General features: G+C 39.8%; 1 protein-coding gene across 1 annotated transcript in view; it reads right to left on the bottom strand.

Moving 5' to 3' along the window:
* Positions 1–4,564: 4,564 nt before the first annotated feature.
* LOC145995049 (uncharacterized) overlaps positions 4,565–24,636 on the bottom strand; it is a 186,876-nt gene continuing 166,804 nt past the window's right edge. The window contains exons 6-8 of the mRNA XM_083131581.1: positions 22,838–23,523; positions 9,035–9,087; positions 4,565–5,097 (exon numbers count right to left, since the gene is read on the bottom strand). Coding sequence (XP_082987707.1) covers positions 4,970–5,097; positions 9,035–9,087; positions 22,838–23,523 — 867 coding nt within the window. The 3' untranslated portion in view covers positions 4,565–4,969. The remainder of the gene's footprint in view (positions 5,098–9,034; positions 9,088–22,837; positions 23,524–24,636) is intronic.

Genomic DNA, 24,636 nt, shown 5'->3' with positions numbered 1-24,636 from the left:
AAGCAGTACACAATTATCGTTAGAGTATCATAATTTACGATCGTATACATGAAAATATCCCTTTGAACGTGTGTCAATTCATTTATTTGTTTATCTTTTTTTATAAATTCCATATGCAGTATTTATGTAGTATTTTGGTGTGGACAGTTTCCAAATGGCATGTGTTAACAGTACCCTATTCTGTGATTAGAAGCAGTATATTATCAAATATCATCGACTATCGCTTTGTTCATATTTTCCACAGTTTATCACAGGACTGATTTTTGATTGGTTCGTTTGAGTCCAGCGTGCATTCACAACCTGTTAATAATCAACCCATCATTCTCTCTCACACGGGTTCTATTGCCATGAGCGTTAAAACGTTAAATTACTTCCTCCCGAACAGAATATTTAGCTGGGTAGTCGGGCGAGAGAGTTAATTTGTAGCCACCATCCAATCACTGATGCGACGATCGATTCCTTTGATGATTGCGACACCTTCGTTTTTCGTTTTAAGCTGATTTCTTGTTTCAACGCCGTTGGGGTTATAAATTAATTGAAAGTTTATCGGGTGAGAAGATGAGCCGCAATTAGAAATATCGCGTGCGAGATTGCTGAGAGTGAGAGAACCGAGCACCGCTGCGAGGACCTGTCAGAAGGATCAGAAGACCAAGGAAGCTTTTAAGGATGAAATCCAGAGCCAATTTGTAACAGGCTAATAATATCGAAATTAAGAAAATTATTTAAAGACCTCTAAAATAGTTTCAGGAGTGGAAACTAGTCAAGTAGTCAGCATTACTGATTTAATTGACTAAACTGACCAATACTGACAAATTTATTTAAACCATATAAGTAAATCATCATCCTAAAAGTTAATGTGGGATATAATTTGTTCTAAATTATTTTCTGGCCTCCACCATCCCCACAGCCAGCCATCACACATTTTTGTATTGAGAATAAAACAATATTTTTATTATAGTACAAAATTATGTAAGGCAGTAAAAAAAATAGTTTTAAAAATAGTGTGTAGCAGATATTGAAATGCAAAACATGTTGTCTTTACTTTGGTTTTTCCGTAAAAAGTATTGAAAGTTGGGAGGGTGCGGGGAACACTGATCAAATGTGTGTCGATTATGGCTGGACGGCTTAGAGAGAATCTAGGAGAAACCTACATGGCTTCATATTCTGTTCACCTAAGCAGTTTTACCGTTTAGGAATGAAGAAGAAACAAGACGTGACACAGTCTCGTATCGTGCAAGAAGATGCCTGCAACGGTGTCCCAGAAAAAAAAAACGGAAGTAGTTTGATTGATTGAATTGTTGTTTTAAGTCCACTTTATGCACATGAAGGCTAATCGGGAGTGGACCTAGTTTAAAGTGGAATCCGAACCACTAGCGTTCTTCCAACGAGTATCGAACCCGGGACTCCTTGATTACAAGGCGGCGACGAAATTGGAAAATGGGTTTAGCAGGGTGAAGAATTTGCATCATAAATTCCAAGCGAACTGCTTTATATCAATATACAGTAGAGCGTCGATTATCCGAAGTAATTGGGGGACATAGGTGTTCGGAAAACTGGTTTGTTCGGATAATCGAACTGTACATGTTTATTTGCCAAAAAGAAGTACTGTACAGTAAATTTATTCATAAAAACAGGCATCTCTTTAAGTATTACAAAGTAACGTACAAAGGCAACTTTAGTAGGAATATATAGTATGTGGTACAGTTTATTAAACAAAAATATGTACATATTACATACGCATTTTGCATGAACAATACACACAGTACACAAAATTAACGTTTAAAAAAATCCTTTATTTTGGTCTGTCTAAGCAAGCCTACACGCTTACGAGCAGCTAAGTCACGTACTTTTTTCATTACAGATATCTGAAAGTGGTCACTTTCATCTTGGGCTTCAAACCATCGCAAGGCAGTATCTAAACAAGTGAACGCCTCAGAAGCTGTTGGTATACTTTCATCTTCACTTTCTGGAGCACTGATTGAAGAGATGCTGGCGGCGTCATCTTTATCAGTGACGACGTTTACAATCTCGCTGTCCAGCATGATTTGGTGTCCTGGATCTGCATCATCGATATTCATCCATTCATGAACGTCTTCTTCATCACATTCGAGGCAATCTATTTCTTTTAGCATACCGAGAATTTCGGACATATCATTCTGTTCGTCATTTTCAATCATACCTTGTGAATTTTCTTCTGTGTCCAAAATTTTATTCCAGGCTTTTTTCAAATTCTCTTCCTTTATACTATTCCATGCTGCGCTGATCATGTAGGACGCGTCTTTCAAGTCAATATTCTTATGATTTCTTAAGAGACTTTCTTCTCCATCCTCTTCTCTTTCTAACAATAACTTACGCAACAATTCTTTCCTGTAATATCGTTTGAAAGTCTCAATGACGCCTTGATCCATGGGCTGTAATAAGGAGGTTACGTTAAGTGGAAGAAATATTACCTTTATGAACTCGTCTTTTTTGTACACAACAGGCAAGGCTGACATATTAACGTGCTTGAAACAACGCGGTTTTTTACTTTTACCAATGACGAACATAGGCAGTCGGTGACTTCCAGTAGCATTAGCACAAGCCAAAGCTGTAATACGGTCCTTGCTTGTTTTAGGACCAGGTGCTGCTAATTCATGACGTGAAACAAGAGTTTTTCTCGGTAAAGCTTTCCAGTTAAGTCCAGTTTCGTCAGCATTGTAAACGTTTTCGATAGCATAATCTTCTTCCCTTAATACGTCCCTTAGTTTGACTTTGAAAGAATCAGCTGCTGAAGAATCAGCCGACAGTTTTTCTCCCTGTATTGTAAGCTCACGAATGCCATGTCTTGACTTGAAGCGTTTTAACCAGCCCGTGCTCGCTTTAAAGTTCGAAGGCCCTCCAAGTTTTTCGTTGAACTGCATTGCCTTCTCACACAGAATGGGACCTGAGATAGGTTCTCCTTGCGATCTCTTTTGTGTAAACCACTTGTAAACAGCATCATCTAGATCTATGTTAGTGGCGAGCTTCATAGGTTTACGGCTTGTTGATCCATCAGTAGAATCAAGGATAGCTATAAAATTTGCTATGCTCGTCTTTTGTTTTTTTATATCCGTAATTGTCGACTTCCCCACCTTGTACTCATTGGATAAAGTGGTTGCAGATTCACCTTCTTCTAACCTTTTAATAATCTCGTACTTGTCCCTCATAGAAAGGACAACACGTTTACGTTTAAGCATTTTGTATCGTCAAGTTCACTTCTTCACGCAGCAGCACACAAGTGGTCGTAACAGAGAACAGAAGGTTACTGTTTGCACCGTGAGAAGCTCTTCTTGGGGGCGCGCAATCCTTCAAACTGCGCGGAGCGGCACGCCTCAACTCTAAGCTGGCGCAGCTGTTGCTGTGAACAGCTTTGATACTGCCGCTACTTCTACAGCCAGTGCCAAACCGACAGAAGTGTGCTGATTGTTGAAACACAGCGACTGGCGGCTTGGCCGGTCAGCAGCGCCTTATGAAGGCCCCATTAGAAGCAATGTTCCGCCAGCGGTGACTCAGTGCGGCGACTACTGTGGGAAACTTGGTTTGGGAGTGAGGGGGATGATGGACGGTAGGGTGGGAGAGTAACAGGTGCGAGCGAGTACACAGTTCGGTTAAGCGGTCGTTCGGTTGACCGACGTTCGGATAATCGACGCTCTACTGTATATAAAACTGTAAAAATCTATAAATTAGTGTAAATTTCAACATTTTAATGAAATACCTATGTGAAAAAATATATTTTAAGTAGTCAGTAACGGTTAAAAGAATAAGTACTGAATAATTATAATTAATAATAGATTCAAATTTTAAATGAGGCTGACGGGATTTCATACTCTTGGGGGACTGGCTACCGTACGGCCAAACAACTGTCTTAATGCCGCAACTGATTGTTTGTGGATCTCAAACGAGGCCCATTTTCATCTCAATTGCTTCGTTAATAAGCAGAATTTCAGATATTGGGCCCTTGAAAACCCACGTTGCAGTGTCATCGTCTGGCATCACCAGCCCTTATTTTTTTGAAGGTCGTTATTCTTATAACAGGCTGTGCACCACTCCACTCCTCCACGATAACTGAATAGCGTGGCACCTACTTCATGTTTTGTACGTTACGTGGCGCCACATTCCTCGCAGTATTGCCAAGTTACGACTTCAAAAAATCCCATACTTTCTAGACACCCTTTATTACATCCCAAGCTCCTCTCCAAGCCTAAAATCACCAATCAAGAAGAGAAATCTGTTTCAAACGAAGAACATTTAAACGTTGCAACAGTCAAAATGTACCTAACAATCATACACGCCGTTGAATACCTTAGACCACACCTCATGTTACTTACACTGTGTTGGAAAGTAAAAAAAAAAACTGAAAGCAATGCTTGAAACACACCCACATTTAACTAAAGTGAAGAAAAGTTAATAAAACGAAACTAAGAGAAGTAGCTCACATCACCCACTGGCATTCTGCATTAAGAAGCTTAACCAAGTATTTTAGTACTAAAATTTCACATCCACCAACTACTTACGAAAATTATAGTTTTATTCACTATATACACAATCTAGAAACAACATGAACTATTATCCAAAACATTTCATATAACTTCTTCCTAAGTAAATGTCCAGCATTACTATAAATAGTTTATCACATTCACATGTTGAAAGTTCGCGTACATGCGACACATACGAGAATAGAATTCGAACCATTATCAAACAGAATCCATATTTTTACACCAACACCCCACAATATGTCAATTTCATGCAGTACCTGTCACATGTGAAACACAACGAATCATCTGCAGAAAACAAAACAATGACATGAATATTTTCGTCGTACAGTACCGTGTGCTAGACGCCGAACGTATAACTGTTAGTTTTGGAAATTGACACTTCCGAAGCACTATCAGCAAACACCAATGTGACTGAACGAACCAATTCACTGCACTAACTAGTGTCTGCGTGTCCATCATTGTCTGAGCATAGCCCTTGTGGTGGGGCGGTGAACGCCTTGGAGGTTGTAGGAATAGAGGGGACCATCTTGCCGACGATTGGGGTCCTCTCCGTTGGATGGGGACACAGACGACAGGGGGACCTCTGCAAGAAAGAGTTGATTGTTAATACAAGTGTTTCGTGTACGATTATCTTATTTGAAGCGTGCAGTTTTGGTGTGGGTGTGTTCGGGAAAATGTAGGGAGAGGGTTTAGCAGGGTCAAATATTTGCGTTCGTAAATTAAGCAAGCTGGTTATTTCTATATCCATATTATATACATCAAGTTAAAACTTTATCGTGCAAATTTCAACACTTATGAATTTCTACCTAACTTTATGTACAGAAAAGTATATTGTTAAGTATTTCTGTAAACTGTCGAAAGAATAAGTTGTAAATTTCTTTAATGAATAAGGGTTTCAAGTTTTAAATGTGTCTGAAATATGTTTTCAGAACTATTCAATTATTTAAATATTTATTATTTATTTTTCATCTCAAAGGATGATTAAGGGGTAAATAATAGGTTTATCCTGTTGAAAAGTGAGATGGCAAGTCTAACCAGCTGTTTGATTGAATTCTTGTTTTAAGTCTACTTTATGCATAAAAATGCTAATTAGGACTCGATCTACAGTTAAAAATGGGATCCGTGTCATTATGTTTCCCGGGGATCGAACCCGGGACCCCTTGATTACAAGGTGACAGCGTAACTACTAGCAATCGGAGAGGCCCGTTTAAAAAATGTATACATGTACTATTCTGCAGATTTAAAATTAGACAATTTGAAATTAACTGAAGACAAGTCATAACCAAAAAAAGAGATTCCAGAAGAACAAAAAAAAGGTAAAGTGCTCCCCTGTGCATAACACCACGCAATGAAGGCGTATAGGGGGTGTGGGGGTAACGTCCCACACTTTCTTGATCCGGTCGTGAGTGGGGGTGATGTGATCAGCATCACGCCCCTGACCGCCTTCACCCCGCAGGGTTTCCCCAGGTACCCATGTTATTCGACGCTGGGTGGGCGCCGAACAGCAATATTTTATTTCATTTCAAATCTCCAGATAAATAAAACTTACGCACTGCAAATATTGTAATCTCAAAATACAAGTTTTTCTTGTTAATAGAGTATAAGTACTTTGACACATGATACGGTACAAAGACTATAATGAGTGAAAGAAAACAAAACCACGACGAGTAGAAAAAATTGACCTTAAGTGACGACAGAAACAAGGAAACATTTCCAAACAAAATAATTCTTTCAATTCAAATGAACCTCTGAACAAAACAGTATTTTCAAAAGGTCAATAAGCTACAAAAAGTAATTATATCCTCCACCAACAATAACAGTCGATATATTGTTCCCATACACACGCTACATTACGCACGCACCAGCTCACAACTGTGTGTATTATCTCAAAAGAATTTCCATGAATATTAAACCACCTCGCAACGTGAAAATAAATACAAACAAAACAGAAATGCACACGAATAGGTTCAATCGTATTGGATGTGCTGCTTGGAAATGGTGTTATCTTGATTAGTGAATTCAGAAGGAAAATTTGTGACTGGTGTGAAGTGTTCATATTTTCCAATTATAATTCTCAATTTCATAAAGAGACAAGATAATCAAAACAAAATTCATTCATCACCGCTAAAGAATTGGAAATTAATGAAGTTATCTTCATCCTGATGGAATACATGTTTTTTTATAATTTTAGAAAAAACAAAGGTGTACGTTGATTGCTCATAAAATTGGAAATACTGAAAGGCTGATGTCCAGTTTCATTTGAGTGAATAATGGTTATGCAGTGCAAGCAACAAAGGATCTCGTTAAGTTTCCACATGCATTGATATCCGATATGTATTATTCAGAATGTACAGTATAAATAATGTCGTATAGATGCTGGGTAACAGAAAAAAAAGAACAAGGGAATGCATAAAACGAAAAGATTTTTCCTTAAATAAAAAGTTTAAAAAATAGAATCCACCACCTCTGGCATTGTACGAGAAAATTAATCAAACGGAAAATTAAGTCATGAGAAAAAATTTCTCGTCTACTTCCACAATACAGAAAAATGAAAAGTTATCAGTAAACATATCATAAAGGATGTTTACAAAAAAACTTCCACGTTCTGAATCACAGCAAATAAGTCGCAGGGACTGATGTACAGTCACGGATACTGCCGGGTTGTAATGAATACATTGACTTTTAACGCAATCGTTACAACCCGGCAGTGTCCGTGACTGTACAAGTTACAATAGAAAGAACTCAATAGAATTTGGAAGTTAAGCATACTCACAAGGTGGCAGAAATGTCCGTAAGTTGAATGGAAATAAAGTATTGCTTAATATGTATACAGCCATCGGCAATAACACTGGGACACCTAGATTCTTAAATGCCCACTTCTCTGCATAGCGCTACGTATGTTGCCTAACAAGGGCGATGAGTGGGTTTTAATAGTAAATTTTCAACTGCAATTTCTACAATCGCCGTAGATTTAGGCAACACACACATCGTCATGCAGGGAAACTGTAATTTAAGGGTCTAGGTGTCTCCCATATTTTATGGACAAATATTAAGACATGCTCTAAGCATGTGGATGTGAATCGAAAAGTTCATGATTATCTCCTATTGTAAATCGCAGTTTGTCAATTATTGTAATTTGATCTCGACCAGTCCCATCACTTCGCATACTAATGACGAAATGGCATGGCGTGTCGTCTTGTCGGAACTATACACGGGAGTGCATGGAGCAATCATTCGTCACTCACAAGTAGATAAATGCATAGTCTGATTTATTGAATCATTGAAACCAGACGTTCTCCCATTCTCACCCTTTGCATTCGGTTAAATTTCTGACTTTTTAACACACAATTTGAAGAACCCATACACAGCCTCGTGATGCAGGTTGCTTCATGACTGTCGACGAATGTGATCAAATCCGTTCTTTCCTACTCACTTTCCGTAACAACAATATAGGCAAGACACTAAAGTTAAAGTTTTAATCAGCTTTTTGCTAGTGTAAGGTATCGTTGTTTGGTTGTCCGTCTTCGTATAGTCAAGAACAAAAGTGGTTTGAATTTCACAACCGTGTGCGAACTCGAACGTGCCTTTGTTCAAGAGCGTATGTACCCGGGTAAGGAATTGTCCCCTAAGGGAAATGTTGAACATTTAGAAATTCACTACTTAATAAGGATTTTGTGAATTCTTTAAAATCATGTATATAATTTATACTTTTAGTTTGCCATTGTTACTAGCTATATTAGCGAAACTGACAAGTGCACTACTGTTTCTAAAGAAAAGATTCATTCGATTCGTTGTACTCGATGCATGCTAGATAAATTTAAATGGAAAAATGTAATTTTTCTAACATGGCAACTAACACCACACCTAGTTCCATGGTTAGTATTACGAAAGTTAATTTACGAGACGTCGCAAATAAACGTTGGAAAGGTCAGGTCTGTGAGATGTAGGTTATGTACGAACAATGAAAAATATTTTTCCCTGGTTTCTACACCACCATCTATCTACAACGGAGATGTATTGGACATTCTTCCTCTCAGTCATTATCTAACCCTTTTTAAACTAGTCAGAAATTGCAGAAGAAATTTGAAGATCTAATTTAATCGTACGGCAACTTCTTTACACTTTGAATCAAAATCTGCTAATATAGCATGTAGTGCATCAACATCAAACATTATAATGACAATCGAATATACTAGAATGTGAGGCTATGGCCGTTTTGCATATATCCAGAAAAAGGTTTCAAAATAATAATCAATTTCACTGCATAGGAAATCAGTCTGTAAAATATACATATTATATATATATATAGTAAAGAATCGAATCTGCTAAGTGATAATTCTCTCAGCAAGTTATATCATTCTCATATCTATTGGTAGTGTTCCCCCGCTTGTCGCCAAATTTCATTTCGCGGGTTAATGACCTCGTAATACATATATCTTGGAACTATTTGATGGAGATGCAGTAACATTCACACTAGCATCCTAGTTAGTTTATATATGTTAAAGTTGAGTTCCACTCACCTCGCAAAGAACCAGTTGAACTGGATCCAGAATTTCTCTGCGCACTCGAATCTCTGGAAGAAAGGTGGTAAAATTAATTATTTTTTTAGTAATGTATGAAATACCCGTGCGTCCATTTCGATCTGCAGCCGAGAGATCGGGAGAAGCGTGGCGGGCGGCGCTGACGGAGAAGCCGACATTTGCGGCCTGTAATGCCCGCTTATTTTTATAGACATATGCAGACATTTATATAAATATTGCAAAACGATCACTAACCTGTGTTATAACACGCAAAAGTTCTTCTGTAATTCATCCAAGTTCTGCTCTTATATACACAAATAAATACGCTATAGAAACGATGTTAAGAGCCACAGATAAAAAAGCATTTTAATCATGGTTTTGATCAGTAACGTCCTGCTTAAGTTTATATCCTTGAAAGAGTTTTGTGGCGATGGGAATCGTTTGGAGGTTTCGAATGTGCAACACTGTATCAGGATTACACTGCAGACGAAACCGATAAAAGTGAATGGTTTTCGTGAGCTTCCTCGCAATCCGAAATATCCGAGCTCGAGTTTTTTGTTCCTTCGCGACTAGATGAAGACAGAGTTGCAAATATAGTGGCGAGCAATGTAAACCAAGAGCGTGTTAATTTCGTACTGTGCGCAAGAGTGTTATTCTTGGTTACTTGCAGTTACTTGTTTGTGTTATTGTAGTGTGTATGTGTGACGTGTCAGTGAGACGATTGGAATGCCAGCCGCAAGATTCACGTTAGAACAAAGATTTTTTATGTATGACACGTACCTACGTGAAAATAAACTCGTGTAGAGACGTGTGTAGGTAATTTGTACAGAAATTCCCATGCGTTTCAACTCCACACAGAGATACGGTTAGATATCTTGTCCTTAAATTACGAGAAACTGTATCGTTAAATTTTAAAACACCTAAGCAAAAACGACGGATTCTAACCGAAGCAAAACTCGATGATATTGGTGCAGCGTTAGAACGTTCTCCAAACAAACCTCTACGCCGTGTTTCACAAGAGGTGGGCGTGTCAAAATCATCGGCACATACAGTCACTAAGCTACTAAAATTAAAACCATACTCTTATAACACAGGTTAGTGCTCGTTTTGCAATATTTATATAAATGTCTGCATATGTCCATAAAAATAAGCGAGCATTTCAGGCCGCAAATGTCGGCATCTCCGTCAGTGCCGCCCGCCATGCTTCTCCCGATCTCTCGGCTGCAGATCGAAATGGACGCACGGTATTAGCAATTTCAAACCATGCAAATTTACTCTTGTTCATTTGCATTTCCTGAAACTCTTGTCTATTCAGAAAAATGAATTTATTGAAAAGACCACTTCATGCGAAGATGCGTTAATATGACAAGAACAAAGAATTATAAATGGGATCATACTGAAATGTTCCCGCCGAAACGATAATCGAACCAAAATATATACGATTTGCGATTTGTTTTATTTTACTTCGAGGTTTGCTTTAATTTACTTCGTGTTTCTGCCACTTATGACTAATTGCGAAGATGAATGGTGATAAGATGAAAGATGAAGATACAATCACAAACACATACTGACAGGACGCCACACAAGTCCCACAGACGATTATACTGGCCATGGGTCCAGACGCCAGAGCCTCGTTAGCCTGCAAAATGCAGTCCAGGGTGTACTACGTGGAAGAAGGTTGACATTTGTGTTTCTTTAGAAAGGGTCACCTCTTACACTCCCAGATATATTCGAAGAAATATCAAACTTTTAAAAATCTAATAAAATTTATAAAAACATTTTTATAAAATATCTCCTAATATAGAGTACTTTAAAAAAAGCAGAAACCAAGGTATCTAAGAGGACATCAGTTACCAAAGGAAATCAATTCATTTGTGCATCTATGTGCATTTGTGGAATTATTTTTACCTATTGTACTGCTGAGGAAATAGCACAAATATGGTACTAAGTAACTCTTACATTGCAAATTAAATAAAAACAGCATCCTGAATTTTGTAAGACTTTTTTCACAAAACAACTAAGTTGGTTAGTTGGACTAAAACGTAGAATATTTGTGGTATTAGATTACACAGACACCTCACACAGTGTTAATATGCGAGTGCATGTTTCATAAATAACAGTGTATTTATGGAGGTACTTATGTGCAATTATAGAAATTATATATATTTCACCTTGAAAGGACCTGAAAATGTGTTTCTTTACTAATTGATCCATAATCCAAACAAATTTTAGAATACTTGAGATGGTTTTATTAAGAACTGGTTTTGTTTAATTTTGGTTTTACACTTGCGCCCGACTTCTCTTGGTGTTTCTAATTTTCTTAAAATTGTTCTTAATGTGCCATTTCAATATAATGTAATTTAATTTTTTTAACATCTACTTTAAGAATACATATTTACATAATACATATACGGAATATATATTTTGGTTCACGCTATTATCAGCGATAGAAATTAATACACATCTCCATCCATTTGTACAATAATTTCTAAGAAGATGTAGAAGAAAGTGTTCTGTGTATATATTGAAAAAGTACCGTCATGTTTACGGGTCAGTAGAAGTTACAAAGATTTTAGGACAAGGAAAGTGAAAGCAATTCATATTTTGAAGAATACGGCCATTATAATTTCGATTATATCATTAATTACTAAAATATACTTAAATACAGGATGATTTAAAATAAAAAACCTCTAGAATTTCATTTTATCTGCGACTACGTCACACGGAAACTCCCGAATTTCTCCTCCAGAACTACGAGTTCCAATTGTCAATTAAGTTACCATCGTCAGGTTAATGATATACCTTTATTTCAGATACTTCGTGAATGTAGTTCAGATTAAGAAATAACACAAACTTCAAGGACACAAGGAACTTGAAATGCGTTGTATGGATAGAATAAAGAAATAACCCTTTAAAAGGATATTTTGATGAATGTAGAATGCATTTTTCCTGTTTCGAAATTGAACTTAGCATAGTAACTTCATCAGATCCCCTTAACAATTGTATATTTGCCTTTCTCGTAGTTTTATCAATAGCTAAGTCGAGATAATTAATGTCTTAAACAATTAAAACTTTATTTGCTTCTCGATCTTCAAAATATACCGATAATACTCCTGTGTTTATTTCTTATTCACTCCCACTGTAAGACAGACAGATCGTTCATGATATTAAATATCGCATTACACAGAAACAAAAATTCCGTGAAAAATTAAGTATCACTTCTTTCACCACGAAATTTCATGTGTTCAGGTCTTGTTTTTTGTGAGAATCAAGAGGTATCGAATGGCAACTATCCTCGAAGGACCTCTTTGGAAAGCATGCTTTTTGTGAAAGCTCTGGACAACAAAGTGGCCAGTTTCTTTGCTCGCCTCGACCCGTTGAGAGGATGAAAAGTTGCTTGCTTTCCAAAGTCAGAAGGAGAGATTTCTCTTTATCGCTGCCTCTCACGCGGCAGAAAATCCCAAGGATTTCTTCAGCTTAAGCCTAAGGACCTTGATGGAGAAACTCCTTGAGGAAATTTGATAGAACACGGTAAGTCAAAGTGGGCAAAACGGAGTCGACAAGTCATTCCTGAGAGCTTTCAGCCATTTGCCGCAATCAGTTTATGCGGCCAATCAGCTCCGAGCTGTCGTTTCGTCTGGCGAATGCGAAACAACAGGATGTACGCGGCGACAAGACGCAGCAGTAGACGACATGCTGATTTGAAATTATTGCACATTTTCTATGTTCCTGACGATTCTCTTTCGCCAATGTGGATATAAACTAGTAAATTTGCAATGGTTTAGAGCACCTGCAATTTATTAGCGCCTTATATTGATTTGAGAGACAAATTGTATTAAATTTCTATACACTCCCGATTGCTTCCAGTTACAATGCTTCTCGTGGCAGCGAGAAAATTGAATTTATTAGAAACTTGTACAGTAGCACAACAGGATCAGATCGTCTTTCACCTTTTGTGTTTTAAGGGTGATGAGTGTAGCAAATCTTGTTTTCAACCACAAAGTACATTCCTTTTGTATTTGTGGTTATTTTAAACCGATTCTGCTTTCTAGATTCTCTAGGTTTCTAAGTTAACCACGAAGGATGGTCAAGAATTTCTGCTCAGGACAGATGAAAGGGATAATGTTGCTGCAGCAATAAACCTTCGGGTTTAGTAACACCAGAGGTGGTTAACCAGGGCTATAAACATGGTATAGTTTTAATTTTTACGTCACTTTTCTGCCTCTTTAGGCTAATCGCGACTACCGGGATGAATTATTTTTAAATAAAAATTGATGAAGTGGCCAGGCTGGAACTCTCTGTGGCAGATCGTTTGGTTGACGATTCAACGCACTCGTCCACAATGGTGGCTAAGAGGAAGTGTTAAATGAATAAATATAAGGAAACACAAAACGGAAGGTCCATACCTGACCAGGAAATCGAACCTGCGGTTTTTGCTCCATCTATCTTCCTTCACTTACCAAAATATCCGTATTGACAAACTGTATGGGTCTGCATCCCCCTCCTAACAGAATGCTTCCTCCGTGGGCACAAATACTTTCCTCTTTTTGCTAGGATAGTTTCCGATTTGAGTTTCGAACGCATGGCTCATTTTTACGTTGTGGTTGTGCACCATTCCAAATACTGTACCCGGAGCTCAAAATGGACCGGAGCGACGTTCCGGTTCGTGAATATCTGGAAGTTTCTAGTTTCGTCTCGTCAGAAACGGAAACAGACAGTTTTAAGTTATTATTATTATGTTTAACATTTTCTGTCTGTGTGAAGTAATTTTTCAATACTCTTTAATAGTACTTTTGCGTTCTAACTATCCCATTAAGAGTCAATGACATCTTTACAAGCCAGAAGTGTCCGTGACAGTGCATAGGATGGAATTCATATAAGCTTCCCTTCTACGTGTAGATGTGTCACGAGCCGGAATAAAATGCTGTGTAATCAAAAACGCCAGCAGTTCCCGTGTGGCGAGAGGTCGCCGGAGGGGTCTTGATCGAGGGGACGAAGCGCGAAGGTGTTGCGAGTAACAGTGTCAAGTCGGTCCGCTTAAAAGCTTTGGGCGAACCCACTGAGGACATGGGCCGACGCAGCGCCACGTCGTGACTCAGCCAAGGAACCACGAAAGAAACCAGATACAGTGGTGGAACTTTGGGTTTATCATTTCTTTAGACATCTTACTGGCTCGTGCGTGGTCATCCCCCCACTCACTTGTTTAGTCTTTATTAAATATTGGTAAAGGTGATAAACCGTTCTTCATATACATATCCTCTCGCAGCCAAGCAGTTTAAGCCGGCGAACAGCCTAAACGTAAGATATGTTGTTGCCGCCAGAATGCTTGTAGTTGTGCCTTGTAGTTCTTGTTTTTACTCTATATTTGTTAATCATTATATTTTGTCGTATCTTATGGACTCTATTGTTCTGAAAGAAGTATCTTCCTGCACAAGATCTTTACACAAATTCAGGTTTTCATATTACGGTCATTCTTTTTCTTTCATAGTTCAGTCTTTCATATTCTCCCTGATTAACTTATCGGTGTAAAGTGGGCTGGGCGTCTTAAATCAAACTCATATTAAACCGTTCGTGTCGCATGCTCTTTATATATCTGATTCAAATATTTTTGCATTAACTATTATTAATTTTAATACAACGCGTTGCCATTAGTGGCGAATATCATTGCTGCAGTAATCAGGAAAAAAAAGACAACATGTTATTAAAAGTAAAGCGTTCCATTTCGAGCTCTGACTATACTACCAAGGTTAGCATTCCTGAATGTTTATCGAACCATACATGTCTGTCTGTGTAAAGACAACGCTTGCGAAACGAACCAAAAAGAACGAAGCGACAAAGCAAATAATTTGTTCCTAAGGATACGAAGGTCAAATTCTTGCAATCCATAATATAAGTAATTCATTCAATGCTTTGAAACTGCCTGTAAGTATGGATTCTACACGCCCTCTCCCCCTCCGAGTTCTACAGGCAATCAAGTATACAGTTCTGCGAGTAATGCCTGAAAAAAATCATGTCATGCTGTGTCTGGGGCCTCGAGACATTCCTAGAGCTCAAACCACGTCCTCCCATGACCGTATACTGAAAAACGTGGGGGGGAGGTAGCCTTACTTGATCCTATACGTACCCGCATAGATACAGTCACTGTTCTATATGTGCTTCATGGGACTGAAGAGAGCTGCTCGACGACTGTTGGGGAGGGAGGGATAATACATTTTTTATGTATTATTCCTCAATACCAACTCGCAAGGATAAGGCAATTAAATTGTGAAATTTACAAATTATGTAAACAACTGCAATGCAAATTTTAACATTTTTCCTTAACTCAGATATTTTTCTGCCGTCAAAAATGCTAGTTTTAAAGCATTAATTGCTCATATATTGTGTTCCGATATAATTTCTCAGGTTAAAATCAAGTTCAGCGAACACATTTAATAACAGCACGTCCAGTAAGGAGTTCCCTATGTATTTAAATGGGAGATCAATTGCCATCAAGGACCCAACTATCGTGCTGCCACCTACAATTAGCTTTGCCTGACCAGCCCCATTTGAAACGAGAACAACGCTGGAAAGAGGACAGTCAGAAGTCAAGTTGGAGGTGTCACTGTTGGGCTGTGATTCAAGAATATCCCCGGTTTCAAACACGTTTAAGAACTTCCAAAATTCTTTGAAAATTCTGGCTCGATTGTCCCAGGAAAGAGTTCTCTCAGCTTTCTCTCCCCATTGCATTTTTGTAAACCTTTCAAAAAGTATTTGAAAATGAGTTGCCGATTTTGGTTTCTGAACTTGCAATAATCCAACATGTTAGAAGTATCGGGGGGGCTGGTTGAACCCCAACCCCCCTTAAATACTATTATGCGCCTTTCGATACACCACGTGGCAAAAACTAGATACCAACACCACGAATCCTAATCTACTATTAGATTGATTGATTGATTTAGTTTACTTTACTTCGCGTTTTTGCCCCTTGGCTAATTTGCGAAGATGGGGATGAGTGATGAAATGATGAAATTGATGAATGGTCATTCACAAACAACCTAGCCCGAGCGGGATTCGAACCCGGGAACCTTGGCGTCGCAGCGAATCTATTAGAATCATAATACAGGGCACTAATATTTCGTATGGAAAATAAACGTGTGTCGATTAGGTTGAAGTGAGGCCCCTGATAAAGCATAAAATCTAGTATACAGACTAACTGTCCAGTCGATAAGCAAACAGAACACGTCACGGGGAAATAAATTGGTTTGTTAATGGTAGTCATCGTACTGACCAATGAGAAGCTGGGAAAAGACATCAAAAATATCAAGAGAGGAATGTGCCGTTTATACATGTTTACAAAGTAAATACTGGGCGATTGGAATGACAAAAGACTTACTGCTTATTGCCTTTGCAGCGAAACGGTTGCCACCGGTTAATACATGGCAATTTACAAACATGTTTGGTGTATGCATATTTCCTGTCATTCGTATCCAATCTATTTGCTCCCTTTTGTTTGTACTGTATGGCACGTGAATGACCTCAGGCTAGTTGGGTAGTTATGTAACATGAAAAACTCTTAAGTGTTTTTTTTATATATACCTAGGTATATACGTATATAATTATGATCGTTCCATCGAAGTTTTTGGGTTCAAGACCCTGGCTGGGGATGGATGTTAATTTGAGTTTGTGCAGTCATCAATTCCAACTAATCATCCTCAATGTTGCGATTAATTTCAGGAGGTAGAAAAACGACGTAACGCAAGCAGAATTAGAATGATTTGAAAAATATTCCACGTTTATTATAACTATTCTGTGCACATGGGATAATTAAAACTGGCCCCACACTGTACGTGTCGCTTGTGTGTCGCACAAACTAGCGCTTTCTGATTTTAGTGTTAAGCGTCGTCTTGGACTGGAACGGGGTGAGGGGTAAAAGATAAACTTCACCGTGAATATAGCACCGTGTCATGAAGGCACATTTAGGGGATGTGGTAGTAGAGCCCCACACATTCTCGATCTCAGCCATTTTGGAGGCGATGTGATCAGCATCACGCTCGGGCCGCCTTTACCCTCCAAGAGTACCCATTGATTTGAGGCTGGGTGAGCCCCAGAGCCGCTTTATGAGGGGGCAAGGCCGGAAAAAATTCCGCCCTCAGATCACCCACCCAGGGAATCGATCACAGGTATCCCGTGTGGCAGTCAGACGACACCATCAAAATAATATCAGTGTTTTAAAAAAATAATGAATTTTGTTTCATTTGAGATGGCCCCGCTCTCTCCAAAACAACGTGATATTGATTACCATTAACATATTTTTACTTTATAAATCGCACAGAGCTGCTCCGCAAATCGGCCCGAGCAGTGTCTCGATTGTTAATGCAACCTTCAACTCAACGCTTATTTCATTATTTACATTTACACATAAGATTGTACGTAGTAGCAATCAAAAGTCGAAATCTGACAGATACTTACGAAAGTGAAAAATAGTGCACGATAAAATCATAAAAATTCGTCAAAGCAGCCCAAATATGAGATGCAAAATGTGTTGGTGTGCAACTAATCGCCATAAAAGTATTCAATCCACCTGCTGGTCGTCATGGTCAAATGTGAAACACAGCAGTAAGGAAGGAAGCCGTGTCAATATCCAATTAGTTTCATTAAGAAGAGCCGTGATTTGTTTAGATTCAGCTTTACTTGGAGTAAATATGGGTTCCGTGCCAGGTTCGAATCCAAGCCTGGGAAGAATGGGTCTGTCCTCATGAATTTCATCATATCACCACTCATCCTTGTTCGTTTCTTTGAATTGGTGTTTTAAGTCCACTTTATGCACATATAGGCTGATCGAGACTGGACTTACAGTAGGACCCGAACCACTGTGCATTGTGACTCCACTGGGTATCGAAACTGGGACCCCTTGATTACAAGGAGACGACGTTACCACTGCGGAACACACACATCATTATCATTGCGGTAAGTGGTAGAAAAGTGACGCTAAGTAACAAAAAATCAAATCAAACTATTTCCTCATCAGAGGGGTGACATTTTTATAATTGCGCCAAAAATTACACTTGTATACAGGAATGGGATTTTCGGGACGTTCAGACCCACCCAGTAAAACTGTGAGATGAAATGAACTTTTTCTTTCGTCGACTGAACTGTTTCAACCCCCTCTGTCCCAATCGGAGGGAATGCGCACGCCTATGATTCCTACATCCTTTGCCTACTTCTGAAAATAAAACTTTCACGCTTGCGAACTGAATATACAGTCATGGACATAAGTATTCATACAAAGGCATTGTCTGAATGAAACATTTTATTATACAAAGAAGACCGTAAAGGCAAGTCAAGTCTGTAGCACAAATGCTCCATTGGAATGGCAAGAATAGAAACGCAAAGTAATTGTGTGCATACAATTGAAATTGTCATGAGAAATGTGGGTAATCCTTAGATAAACTGCTTTCTGGATGGTCATAAGTATTCATACGCCAGGTTATAAATCCAAAAAAAAGTTCGTGAAACAACCGTTTCCATCATTCAGTGCCAGATATTTGTTTACTGCACTTGCACCTGTGTAAGGAAGTGGTTGGTTAGGTGTTGGCGTGCTGCAGGAAGTCAAATGGGCCTGAAAGGGAAGGAAACTACGATCGAAGAGAGGTAAAAAATTATGATATCATTATACCACAATAAGAAATCATATTCTGAAATCGCAGACATAGTTGGGAGAAGTCGTGCGACTGTGCAAAGTGTCATGAAACGATATAAAGACACAAAAGTCCTGATAAATAGGGAAAGGGTTGGGCGGACTCAGAAACTTACTTCGAGAGAGAAACAAGGACTGTTGAGAATGATCAAGAAAAACCCCAAATTAACATCGTCAGCAATGTCGGCACATGTTCACGAACACCTGGGAAAACAAGTGTTCTCAAAAAGTATTAGAAGGCTTTTCAACCGAGCAGGGTACAGAGCTAGGGTACCTAGAAGGAAGCCATACATCAGTAAGAAGAACAAGAAGGCCAGATTAACATTTGCAAAGGAGTATGTGAGTAAAAGTTTGGACTTTTGGGATAAAGTGTTGTTTACGGACGAGAGTAAATGTTATATTATCCATAGTGATGGTAGAATTTTGGTGTGGAGAAAGCCCAATACTGAGCTTGAGTCTCGAAATCTCTTGGCTACAGTTAAACATGGAGGTGGTGGCTTTATAGTCTGGGGCTGTATGTCAGCCTCAGGTGTTGGAGAACTCGTCTTTATTGAGGGAACTATGGATAGATTTGTCTATTTGGATATTCTGAAGAACAATTTGCAGCAGAGTATCGATCATTTGGGTCTTGGGAATGATTTTTACTTCCAGCAGGACAACGACCCTAACATACAGCTGAGATTGTCCACCTTTGGTTGTTATATAATACTCCCCACACACTCAAAACTCCACCTTAGTCCCCCAACCTTAACCCCATTGAACATCTTTGGAGCCATTTGGAAACCAGACTCCGAAAACATGACATAACAAGCAAGAATAGACTGAAAGAGGTCATTTTGCATGAGTGGCACAATATTACATCTGAAATAACAACGCCTCTTGTTCATTCTATGCAAAAGAGACTGACAGCTGTTCTCCATAACAGAGGAATGCATACTAAATTATGACGACATGGTATCTGTTTCTTTCTTTTCTTCAAAGTAAACTTTTATGTTGGTGTATGAATACTTTTGTCCAGCCAAAGAAGCGGATATTGAGAATGCATTGTATTTTATTTTTCTTCAAGCAGCATCTGATATTTATTTTTGTTGTCAATATATCGTTTGGTGCATACATGGTAAAGCTTTAATAGTTTTGGCTTCCTTATTGTTTTCCTAGCTGCTGCAATTCGTCCTTTCTTCCTTTCAGTTCCACTGTATGATTACTTTTGTCCATCACTGTACGTTTTCACCAAGAAAATTCGCTATAACTTCCAATTTATTCATTTCTAATATATGATTTTTTTTTCCTGCGGCCAAATAATGGTAGTACAACAAATTAAAGTAAGTGATCGAGTTAATAAGGAGTTCGCTAGAGAATCAAATGGGATAATCTAATTGCGTAAAAAAAATAATGTACGCACCTTATTTGGAACTTTCATTGGCTTAAATATGCTTAAATAGTATTATTTTAATAACGGCGATAACATCCATTCCTCACTGATTTTCTCAGTAAAAATGTTAGGAGGGGCAAATGCACTCCTTGCTTCCGTGTGTACGCATATCGCATGAATACTATCGTCCCGACAAGTTCTGGTTAGTTTCCATATATTCCGATATTTTGTTTTCATATCCTACCTCAGTCCAATCGAACATACGTCGGCACCCACCACAGTCTATTCGACCGTACAGGAAGAACAGACAAACTCGCGAGCACGTCCGAGCGCCGCCACTTAAAACAGCACCAAATATAGAACTGCCACAATGGCAAGCACGAGGCTTCGCTCGCCGAAGGGCGTTCAGTACTACTCGACTCGCGACCTTGTATCCTGCTGCTTGCGATTTCGAGCACTTCACAGTTATGGAGCTTAGGTAAATAGTAATAAGTTGTGTACTGGGGCTTGTACGTACGTTGAACAACCCATAAAACATGTTAGGAATGTGCCGTAATCTTGTTAGGAGCAATTAGGGACTATTTGAAGAACTATATTCTTCTTAAAACTGAAAAGGTTTGTTGGCATCGTGCTGTTATTTGTATTGGTATGAGCAGGGCCTTTAACTATTTTCCCTTCTTGATTATATTTCAATCGTACGATCATTTCGTAAAATCTTACGGTTTCCATGTCAGACTTGAAAGTACCAAAAAAAACTCGCAAAATTTCATAATTTACAACCGTAAATAATAAGAAATTTCAATTGTACATATATAAAAGCACTACGAATGCAACAAAGCGAGGGAGAGGGCTGAATGAACTCTAAAATATCTAACTTTCGGCAGTTGCCGTGGTAACGGTATTGCAATTTCGATTCTACCTCCTTCTAAAGTAAAATGATTCAAGCTACTCACTGCATAGTACAACATTCCGTCAAGACGTGTGGGGGCGGAGGAGGAGTGAGGGTAGGTCCACGCATTGCAATTTCGGCCATTCATGGAGGTGATGTGCTCACCGCCACGTTCAGGAACTCCTTTACCCCCTCCCCAGATACCGATTTATTAGAGACTGAGTGAACCCCAGAACCCCTCAAAGCAGGCACATTGCTAGAAAAATTCCACTTGAAATCGCCCACGGCAGGTATCGAACCCGGCTCTCCCGCGTGGCACTCAAGACGCCCTACCGACTGGCAATGTTCGTTTAGAAAATGGCATCCGTGTAATTTCTGGAAGTTCCATTCCTTAAGGGAAGGAGATACAGTTACGCAGCAATTGTGCTTTTTTTCAATATCGCCCGAATGGGCACTGCTACTAAAAAAAAATGGGTGTATCAAGAGTATGAATTTCTCTCCATGTTTCAAGTGGAAGCGTTTTTGTATGTTAATTATTAAGCTGGACACGATGTTCGAAAATATGATGAATAAGAATTTTCGGAATCGCATGTATTCCTTATGGGGAATGAACTTCAACATCAAGTTACGGCTAATGAAATGGAAGTTTCGACTTTTCCGCTGGTGATATGCATCCTCAAACAACCCTCTTCCCGTTGATATAATTTTCTATTTCATCGGAAGTTTGATATCCCCAAGAGAACAAATCAAATGATACTCCCATAATACCAATGAATTTTTTCTTGTCTCCTACGGCCGTCCTGCAGTGTTGCGAAACCTGATGCGCATAAAAGAGCTAAATGTCACCTTAAATAGAGTTAAAACTGACTTTCAAGGAGCTAGATTTACGAAGTGCTTCCTAGAGTAATGTTAGTTGTCAAAGGGGTGGGGCGTTGCTATTACCGTTAACTCTAAATTGATGAAAATTTATTCTTAGTTTTCACCATCTAGATCCGGCGGCATCACCCATCTCATGGTCGCTTGAAATCGAAAATAAAGAATTCCGTGATAACAATATTATGCCTATTTCACGTCAACACGGCTGGGGATATAAGAGGGGTGGGGCGATGCAGCCAATATAACAATATCACTTCACGTGCATCACGGGGGCAGGCGCCCCAGTTCACAGCCAAACGAGTGCACGAAAGAGCCAGATCTGGCTCCAAGTGAGCTAAGTTGGCAACACTGTCACGGGGTGGAAGAGCCCCGTGGAAACTCTTCTGCATGTCCTTAAGCTCAAAAATGTAATCTAGCGTCGGTTTGCAAACAGTACATTCGAAAGGTGTGTGTGAATGTGTTCTGTATACATGAACGAGCATTAAAAACAAGTCTCGATACAAGCACATGGACCGAATCAAGGAGACGACAATAACATAGCAGATATCAGCTTGCAATTTCGGGGTCGATCTTCCTGATCGAACAGAAAACTGTACATGGCGAGTTCGATAAGTAACCCCGATTTTTGGAAATAACAACAGGCTGTCAACATTCGGTGGGCGTGGAGCTACTACGCGCAACTATTCACTACACGAGAGTAACTGTTGCAGCCGTCACTCGCTGTTCTGGGTGACTTGCAGTGTCCGCGTCGTCGTCGTTATTGCCGTTGCCTTGACAGGGTCAATGTTTCTTGTATAGAGCCGTGTTTTTACTTTCGCTTTATTTCTAGTTCGCCTTCCCATGACAATATATTCTGCATTTTACTTCGAGATGAATGCATATCAAAAGATCCTAGGAGCAGATACCCCTGTGGTCGTGTCTATAAAGCAATAAAATGCAGAACTATTGCAACTATTTTCCATAAGGACATATATGAAATCATCTACTCACCCAGAAGAAGGCTCTTCGTCATCATTGACGACATCGAAGAGGATGCTGGTCCTTTTGTTGCCCTGACTGAACACATCAGGACCGTCCATCTCCCACTGGAACCTGGTAGTGTCCCCGCGCCGATCCGACGACCCGTAGGCTGGCCCCTGCAGCTCCCACTCGAACTTCGGCGTCGCCGGGCGCTCTTGGGAATCCCTCTCCCACTCATACTTTGGGGTCTTTTCCCGCCTTCCCTCGTCTTCCTTCCTGACCTCAGCCTGGAGCCTGTCCTCTTCCTCCAGGAGATTCTGCGGGATGTCCAGATGTCTGTGGGTCTTCTTCTTCAACCGGGATATGCGCCCTCCGGACAGGCTACGAGGAGTGGCCGGACTGGAGGATGGCAAACCGCTGGACAACCCTCTGGAGTAGAGGGAGCCAGGGTCGCTGGCGGCGGCCGTTGTGGTTCGGCTGTTCCATGGAGAGGCGATGTTCTTCTGGGCTTCCTCCAAGACATGTTCCACGAACTTGGCGACCGACGGAGGAGCTGAGGCGGCCGCTTCGTTCATTTCCGGATCCTCCTTTTCTACATTTTTTGCCGCCGGAAGTTGCCGCTTGGCCTTCTCCTGCTTCCGGTTCCCGCCGTCGCGCACTGGTTGGGCATCTTGCTTCGACCGTGTCCTCCTGCGCTGGTGTCCGGGGAAGTATGCCTGAAAAACAAACAGAAAATGGATCATTAATAGTCTCTTCCATGCTACTGATGGTTGTATATTAAAAAATATAGTGGATGCGTCAGCTCTGAGGTAATTTGCACTTTATACGAGGACAGAAGGGCCTTAGCAACACCAGAACTAAACCCTAGCCAAGCCGGAGTGACAACAGTTTCAATCATAAGGATCTCTGGATGGAACCTTATTCAAGACGTTTCTAGCGATAAGAAACTCATTTTGCCTTAGAAACGAACGAGGGAAGGTATGCACTATAGAGTGCTAGTAGTGCAAGTTGGCGGTTTCACCAACCTCTTGTGAGGAGCTGAAGTGAGGAGCTCGCCTTAATGGATTTCTCTCGTAAGGCATGAGCTCTATTGGATGGCGCAGTGTTGCTAGCTCCTTACTCGAAAAAATCACTAAGGTTTTTGGGGTAATCTAACCTAAAACAAGGAGCTGGCAACTTTTTTCTCGCAGTGTTGCCAACTCCTCACTCGAAAAAATCACCAAGGTTTTTGGGGTAACCTAACCTAAAGCAAGGAGCTGGCAACTTTTTTCTTGCAGTGTTGCGAACACTACACCCGAAAGTAAAGCTCGGTGGGGCTTGCTTTAATGGTTTGCTCTTGTAAGGCATAACCCCCCCCTATTTTCGGACACAGTATTACCAACATCCTACTCGAAAAAATCACTATGGTTTTTGGTCTAACCTAGCCTAAAGCAAGGAGCTGGCAACCTTGCTTGAGGCTTGATTTACAGTGCATAAAGCAAGGTTGCCAACCTACTGGTACTTTTGCCATGCCTTTTACAAAAAAAGAGAGAGAAGAGAGAGAGGGAAGAGTTAAACAGCCGACAGCCTACCTACAGCTTTTTTTTGTCTAACCTAACCTAAAGCAAGGGGCTGGCAACCTTACTTAAGGCATGCCTTACAGTGCATAAAGCAATTTTTGCCAACCTACATATACTAAACAAGGAAAGCGGGCACTGCCGTAAAAGAGGGAGATGGATGGATGGGAACACTACACGGGTTCAACGTCATCAAATAAAAATCGCCTTAATGGTTTTCTTGTAAGGCATGATCTCTATTTTCTCGCAGTGCTGCCAACTCCTACCTACACT

The sequence above is a fragment of the Lepisma saccharinum genome, chromosome 11 (genome assembly GCF_977018435.1).
Source record: "Lepisma saccharinum chromosome 11, izLepSacc3.1, whole genome shotgun sequence".
In the NCBI taxonomy this organism is placed as follows: domain Eukaryota; kingdom Metazoa; phylum Arthropoda; class Insecta; order Zygentoma; family Lepismatidae; genus Lepisma; species Lepisma saccharinum.
This window is presented reverse-complemented; position numbering and strand designations above follow the sequence as displayed.